General features: G+C 47.6%; 1 protein-coding gene across 3 annotated transcripts in view; it reads left to right on the forward strand.

The window, feature by feature from the left end:
* The window catches only part of LOC144724604 (trafficking kinesin-binding protein 1-like), a 62,816-nt gene extending 55,456 nt beyond the window's left edge, over positions 1-7,360 (forward strand). For all 3 annotated transcript variants that reach the window (XM_078603874.1, XM_078603875.1, XM_078603877.1), the window contains exon 17: positions 483-7,360. In XM_078603874.1, the coding sequence (XP_078460000.1) occupies positions 483-1,353 (871 nt within the window). In that variant the 3' untranslated portion in view covers positions 1,354-7,360. The remainder of the gene's footprint in view (positions 1-482) is intronic.
* The last annotated feature ends 951 nt before the right edge of the window (positions 7,361-8,311 follow it).

Consider the following 8,311-nt stretch of genomic DNA (forward strand, 5'->3'; position numbering starts at 1 on the left):
TCATTCATTCATTTGTTTGTTCGTTGTCCATAGGTCAAATTTATGCCTCTTGGAAAGGGTGATCATTGACGATTACCAGAACCTTTTGCTTTGTAATTTTGAAGCATCTGAAGGATGCGAGTAATACATTATTGATCGTTTAGCTGTAACTATTTGTCCATGACCATTTCAATTAATGGGTTGTAACTATGTATTTTTTTAAAATTATATTTGTGTTAACGTGCTATTTGCCTATTATTTAAATATAGGTAACTTACGTTCTGTTTACGGATGACATGCATGACGTGTTTGATTGATAAACATTTTAAACTGATGCACAATTAAGGAATGTGTCCTCTGAAGAAAATAACCCCAGAGGCTTCACAGCACCACCGTACCATTGTGAATACTGACCGACTCTCGCGAAGCTCTGACGAAAGAGCAATGCGCCCTTTCCCGGGGGGTTTGGCGGCTTACGGTGAAACCCCCCTCTCTGCGTACAGCGGCATGTACGCGCCGATCCCGATCTGCAGCATCGGCCCCGGCGCTGCCATATCGACGTCGGAGTCGCAGGCCGGCACGCCCTGCGGCCCTCCGCGCCCCAGCCTCTTCCAATCGTCCACCAACCAGAGGGACTCCACCAAGACGCTCAGCTCCAGCCTGGGCCTGGCCAACCTGCTCAAGGAGCGCGGCATCTCCGCCGCCGTCTACGTGCCGCGGGTCGGCCGTCCGCGGCCCGGCCCGCCCTCCGCCGGCGAAGAGCCGTCGGCGGAGATGGCCGTGCCGTGCACGCCGCCCAACTCCCCGCGCGCCCTCTCGCCGTGCCCGTCACCGCCCGCCTTCCCGCCGGCGCGCCCCTCGGGTCTGCAGTGCGAGAGCTTCCTGGCGTCCAAGCCGGCCAAGTCTCTGCTGCTGCTGCAGGGCGCGGCGGGGGCCGCCGGGGCACGGGCGCGCAGCAGCAGCGGCAGCCAGACGGAGCTGTGCATGGGTGGCGGTTTGGTGGAGAGACTCAAGCGGCTGGGCCTCGCCAAGACGCGGAGTGATGGCAGGATGGTGCTGGCACCCATGCCCGCGCCCGTGCCCATGCCGCCGTGCTCCTCCGTAGTGCTTAACGACGGCCTTGCCGACGAAGCAGTCGCCCCCGCCGGATTGGCCGTGGCGTTGGCGGTGGTGGGCCGCGGGGACACTGGTGTAGGGCAGCCGTTGAGGGCTGGGAGCATGCGGAGGAACCACAGCTTCCCCACGATAGCGGGTGGCCTCCGTAGAAACCAGAGCATGCCGGTCATGAATGGCGGCGTGCCGGCGGGCACCAACCCGTTCCAGTGCAGCGTGCTGGACGAGACAGGTCTGAGCAATGCGTTCCTCCCGGAGTGATCCGATCTGCAAAGTGGCCGGAAATTGCTCTTGCATAGTTTTGGTTGCCACCCCATAACTGTCGCTGGTCCACGCCGTGGCTGCATTCACTGTTTGCCGCCACTCTTAAACGTCAATGTCATTGACCGACATGTAGTGCAATGACTGTTCAGTATGATGCCGCGAAGAAAATCTGAAATTGTTATCAACACTAATTGTTCATTTTAGCCATTGTTGTTGTACTATGTAATGTTTGCTGCATGGGAGGAATTTGTGAATTTACCGCAACGTGTAATGTTGAATATCAGGCCACAATCGGAGACCATTACTTAACAAAAATGCTCATTTTGATGCGGCGGCTTTGAGGCGAACAACTAGTTTTGTGATGGGCACTCATGTTTGTAGGGCAGCGATCGGTGAGGTGCTCACAGTGGCTAATGAAGGCCGCTGGACAGAGGTGTCGAATAGCAACAAGCCTTTGTTACCTATCCACGTTCAAATGAGCCCCATATGAGAACGCATCTACTTTATCACAGGTGCCTGGGGGATTTGCCCACCATTGATTGTGCTCCCGTTAGTATCACGTGGTAACACTGATCCACGAAAAACGGTTACCTCCTGTGAAAGTGAACTCCGTTACTCACGATGAGCCACAGCAGAAGCTCAGAAGGGAATACAACTGCACAAGCTTTCTCCGATCTGTATTTTTACATTTTTTTAAAAGTGGTCTTTCCTACTTGGCAATAAAAACACCGGCGTCGACTAAACTAAATCGTCAAACATTTCTGGAGCATTTCCCCGAGGGAGAACGCGGGTTCCGATCATAATTTCTACGTTTTGTATTTTTCAGGACAGCGCTGCCGCTGAATTGCATGGCGACGGACGACACAAAGGCGTCCTCTTGCAAATTAAGACGCGGGCGATCTATTTTGCGTCGTACAAACCGTGGCAATTGACATTGCACACTGAGATAATTGTTGTTAATGTTGTCGTAAGGACCCCCGACGTTGATGCAACTGGGTCATAGACTCACGCGTGAGCACACTCGACCAATAGCCTACCTACCGACCGCCTCATCCACCCCACTGCTTCCATACAAAAGGAGGGAACTCTTATTTGAATACATGATAAATAAATTAATGTAAAAACTTTGCAGTATCCAAAATGGCAAGCGACTCCCATTTCCCTTCAATTTTTTTTATTTTACAGGTGGATACATATTTAAGTAATTGTTAATTTCTGTTCCTGAGTGTATATATAAGTTGGGAAATGTAAATAAGCGTTACCTGTGAATGTGTGATATTCACTGGATCGTAGAGGTGGTTTCTGCATGCCGTTTAGTGTGGTCAAGTGGCCTGGCAGTGAAAACTGTTTTGCAGCCGTGCTAACAGAAACAAAAGTCAGCTTTGGCATTCGAGTTCATAAGGTCACCAACGTTGTTACTTAGCAGTTGGAGAACAAAATAGAGAAATGGCACTCCAATGGAACATTAAATCAATGAAGGAATTGCATATTTTTAAATGAGATGCTGACATTTCGATAGAGCTGAGTGACAAAATCTACTTTCAATTGTGGGTGTCATTTCTTCATTTGTTTTGGTACATTTCACAGAAGCGACAAAGCCACTCAACAGTCATTTTTTACAAGTCAGCTTTAACGAGTGTGTAATCATCCTATCTGGTCGGACTACTCTCCCACCTGTGCTTCCTGTGCTCGTCAAACATGCGCTGTTGCAGACGTGCTTCTCAAAGGAGGAGCCTACGAATGAACCGAGTGGAATACGTGGGCAATGTGCGCGTGTTTATGCTTTGTGCGCGGTCTGAGCACAGCTACGAAAAGGGAATCTTAATTGTGGAGGAATAAATATTGCATTCGACTAGACGATGTTTTTCTCAATTGATGTTACGGCAGTGGCTTTTAGCGTCGTTGGCATGGGCCCTTGTGCAAGGAATTAAATGGGACCTCCTATCCAATTGTCCCCCTCTTCATAGCCATCTGGCCCATGGAACCGGGTGCAGTTGCACAGCCTGCACGCTCGACTGCCAAGCCACCGCATCGTGGCAGGGTGACGCAGTCGTAACAATTTGCTGCTTGCAGCAAGAAATCCCCGAGTTCGATTTTCCGACTCGGGCATCTTTCTGCGTAGAGTTTGTAAGTTCTCTCCCCGGTTTGCATGGGTCTTCTCCGAGTTCTGCGATTTCTCCTGGAGTCAAAACAAAGTCGCAATGGAACAGGGCAGTGGCCAAATAACAATCCCAATGCGGAAAAATTTGGACCGTAAATTACTCGGTGGGAATTGCACAGAGGAAAATTGTCCCCCCCCCCCATCCTGTGAACCTGGCAAGAGCCTCCTGAAGAGACGAAAGCTTTCCTGGGTAAGCAGTTGTAATAAATAAATAGATAGATTGGTTTAGTGACTCATTTTAAATGTTCATAACTGCCTGTTCACCTAAAATGCCCAGCCGTCCGAAAGCACGGTCGCCGTGGCTCCCAGCCTTTCCTGCTTTCACTTTTACCAATCTCATTCACGCCCGCCGACTCGCGTGTCAGTCGGTGACGCGATGAGGGCACGATGCCTACATTGTTTGTTATCATTGGTGAGCACGGAAATATTTGACGCCGAGTTGGTTGTGGTGAACACTACGACCTAAAATTTGATGGAAGCGATTCCCCCCCCCCAGATGTGGGTTTGACCCATGCGGTGTGTCTCATTAGTCCACTTGCTGCCCACTTATGCGGTTTAACAAATCCAGTTGTCGGTGTCGTGTGCGCCTGCTGCTCGTTGGGATTCGATCTTCGGATTGACAAATACATCATCCATCCATGTGGCGATGGGGCAATCAATGGAAAAAAAAAACATCGGAAGTGATTTTTTTTAACTATCCTACATTTGTCCGACCAATGAAGTACGCATAGAAGTGCGTGTTTTGTGAACCATATGAGCACATGAAAATCCATATTGCTATCGAGCTTGTCTATGCTATGGCTGGAAAGGCTATGTTTTGTGTTATCACGATTGTCTTTTCGATGCTGACAATGTTGCTTTGTTGCATGTTTATGTATATATGGGAATGCTTTGCAATACCTGTGACTTGAACTGTTGCAATTATTATTGACTGGCATCATTATCTTCACTGTCACTATTATCACCACCACCACCACCAGTTTGATTTTAAAACGTAATAATTCTTGCAATTTCAGTCAGCGACGGGGAGAGAGAATGTCCCGTGACGTGAGACTGGTTTTAAGAGGCGATCGCTGCTTCATGCCAATGCGTAATATTGTTTTTGCTTTGCTGAAATATGCAATGTTTATTCTGTTGGAAGAATACGGGGCGACATTTAAAAGTGGCGAATATTGTCTCGTGTTGTACAGCAACAACACAAAACAAACATGTAGATTGTCACCTGCTGGGGCTGAAGCTGTTGAGTTGATGCTTAATATGAGCTGTTGCGAATTTTGTGAGATTATTTATTCCAAACGGGTGTTTTCTCAGACAGAGTTTATTGTAAATATTTTACGTTGACATCGATGTCATTGGACGACGGCACTGAACGTTGAGTCTTGCTGTGCGCGCGTGTGCGTGTGCCTGTGTGTCCGTGCATGTGCGTGCATCACTAATCGCTATCGGCAGGGATGTTCAAATCCGTGGAAGCTCTTAGCTATTCATAACAATTATCTATCACCTTGTGTTTTTTTGGATTATTGGAACAAATTGCTCAACCAAAAGTTGACCTGGCTTTGACTGTCTTTGCCAAAGCTCTCTGCAATTGTCACCTGTGCAGCAGATGTCTCTACACAGACCATCATGTGCTTCGTTATGCGGTATCAGTGAATTTGGGTTTATTTTCTCTGCCATACACCACCACCATACAACAAACCGCCCGGGGTTGTGCAAACGTCCTGATCGTTTACACCCAACGTGGCTTCCACGGATTAGTGTCTCGAGTCAATCAAAGGCCACAGATGACTGCTGCGCTCGCCATCCTCATTTTGCCAGTTTGTCTTTCGGTTCTAAGTGTATTTATTAGAGGTTTTTTTTCATCGTCATGGATGCAGGTGTGTGCGCAGCATTTAAATGGAACGTTATTCGCGTTTTTTGACGGTGCAAACGACATCCGCTGGTGTGCGCTAAGTGATGCATTTCTGAGACTCGGTGAAAGTTGATCGTTTTTGGGGAATGGTTTTTGGGAAATTGGTCGTGGATGATGGCGATGGAAGGTTGATGCATTGTCGTTGTTTGTAAAGGAATGGAAGGGGGGGGGAGGAAAGAATTAACGTTGCCAAGAGCCATTTGGAAGTGTCCTTTAACACGTTTTTGTACCACGTGCTGTTAAAACGTATTGTTTGGCAATGCTTTCGGCTTACACACTCCAATCACGGTTTCTTATTAAATTAGGTAAGCGGGCAATGTGTTTCATTCACACTTCTTGTCTCTCCACGTTTTAAGCAACAGTATTGGACAATCCGTTGGCCAAACGGCCTTCTGGGGAAGGGCGTACATCAGCATTGACTCGGTTCAAGCAAAACTCTGGACCGATTCCAACGTTCAGTGTCTCAAGAGACACTGTGAAAACTGGTTGAAATAATAATAATAATGCTACTGTTATTTGCTATGTGGAGAGATGGATATTGGAGGGAGAGACATTGTCTGCGTGTCTTTTGTTTTTATATTCTCGAAAACGACGCTTATGATTCGTTTGTTGTCATGGTTTTCTCTGTACCTGTTCAAGTACACATTGTGGATTCAGTTTTAAATGATAAGAGGACGCAACAGGCAAATGTCACGTGCTTTCTATTGTTACATCTTGTCACCTTGTGCCACGAGCCACCGTTCCATGTGTGCATACTCGTTTCCGGTATGTGTAGGTGCATGTAAACACGCGGGTTGACTGTTCCTATTTCAAAATAGCCAATATTTCCAATCATCATCCGTGTTAATTCTTCGACTGGATGAAGGCCTCCCCAATCTGCCACCATGTGATCACGATCCTGAGTTGTCGTAATCCGCCCAGCGCTTGCACGCAAATGAACAGTTATTTAGCTCGTAAAACTGGCCAAGGATTATCTCCCAAAGTGAGCCTATTTTATATCTATTTTTTATTTAGTTACACTTCGAGTACATTTCGTTGGACACGTTGTTGGGATTTGTTTTTGTTTGGATGGTGAGAGTAAGTGATATCTGCATGGGACATGAGAAGGGGTATGTGGACGGAAAGGAGGTTTGTGTCTGAGAGTTGTGAAACTAGAGCTGAAGGTACCGAGGATTTTTTTTACCGTAGGCCACCAAGAGGTGGGGGGGGGGGTAGGTTTTTGCCATTTTGTGAAGTTCCGTTCGATCCGTCACTCTGCGTTTGGCCCAACATGAGAATTTATCTTTGAAAGCTACACAGCCAGCCTTAGCGGTATACCTTGAACGGCCTTTGTCATATATTAAATTATTGCAAGGTATAGTGAACAGTAAATAAGGGTTCAGATGTCCTGGAGTTGAGATGTCAGGATATGGGCCATGCTCCTGATGGTGCATTGGATGCATTTTATAATATTTCTCCCACGCTAGGTAGACTCTACACGAGCCCCATTATGGGTACTCAATGAACTTGTCGCTCTCTGGGACATTTAGTGAAGTTCATGACATAATTGTGAACGATATCATCATTTTCTAAGGTGTATTTCAAAAAACCACGTGGTTACATGTGCATTAATTAACAGGCTCGCGGTAAAAGTGTCAGTGGTCGAGAAACTAAACGTGTAATGGACTAGACACGTTATTCAGGTGTTGGTCCTGTAAGCATAAACAACAAAATTACGGAATAGTAAATTGATAAATACAAATGTACTGTAGATTTGTAAAAAGCACAAACGCAGGTGTTCCCACATGAAACGTTGCACTTTTGTTCTCGTGTTCCGCTGTGGTTTCTTGTTACTGAGCGCGAGTTTGACTCCTCAAAACTGTGCCCACCGGGGGACCCTGTTCGGAGCAACAGATGTGGACTTTTAACCCAAAATAAAGACGACTTGTATCCTCCCCTGATGGCGTGTGGCCTGCGTTGTGTATGCACAGTAAAGATAGACGTGCAGCCCAGCAATTAACACATTCCTGCGGAGGGAGCTGGTAGGAACGTTGGGTTGCTCGGTCAATGGCCAGGGTCAACGGCGGCGTGGTGTATTCCGCAAATATGCCCGACTGTGAAGGCGGGCACAAGCCGGCGTGAGTAGGTTAAACGTTGAGTTTTATAAGGGCACCACGGGGTGACCAGCCCCTCCCCACCCAGCCCCACCCCTCTCACCCCCCACCCAGCCGCACCCTCCCCACCCAGCCCCATCCTCCCCACCCAGCCCCTCCCCCCCACCCAGCCCCTCCCCCCCCACTCAGCCCCTCCCCCCATCATCATCAACAAAATGATTTGAGCGAGGCGTCATTCCGCGATTGCCTTACAGTAATTTGATTTCTGTGAAAACTTTGCATATCCGCTAAATTTGGACGAATCGTGGCATCAGATCACCATGGGTTGGACTTCGTACAGCAATGGATGGAACATGGCTGATGATGAAAACAATTCTACAAAGGTGTACAAAGTACTGCATGCATAGATAACTAAGTGAATCTCAAAATACACAATAGCATGCTAGCTAGACTATACAGCATGTATTATACTGGTAGGAACCACCTGGTTCCACCAGCCCACAGGGGATTATTGTGTCCGCCCGTCAGTTTTGAATTCCAAAAATGGGAGGGGTGGGGCTGGGTGGAGAGGGGCGTTCATCTTCCTGATGACGGTCGCTTGTGTTGCGATCGAAACGTCGTCGTTTTTTTGTTATTTTCTTTGCAGCTATTTACATGACTTTACCGAAAGAACCAAAGAATATGAATCTTTGCAGTCACGAAAGCTTGAAGTCAAGTACCAGTTGTATTGTAAACTTTTTGTTTAAGCTATGCGAGGTAATCTGAGAAGCCGAAGTAAACCCCACGCAGAAC

The sequence above is a fragment of the Lampetra planeri genome, chromosome 21 (assembly GCF_965212315.1).
Source record: "Lampetra planeri chromosome 21, kcLamPlan1.2.h2, whole genome shotgun sequence".
NCBI classification, from domain to species: domain Eukaryota; kingdom Metazoa; phylum Chordata; class Hyperoartia; order Petromyzontiformes; family Petromyzontidae; genus Lampetra; species Lampetra planeri.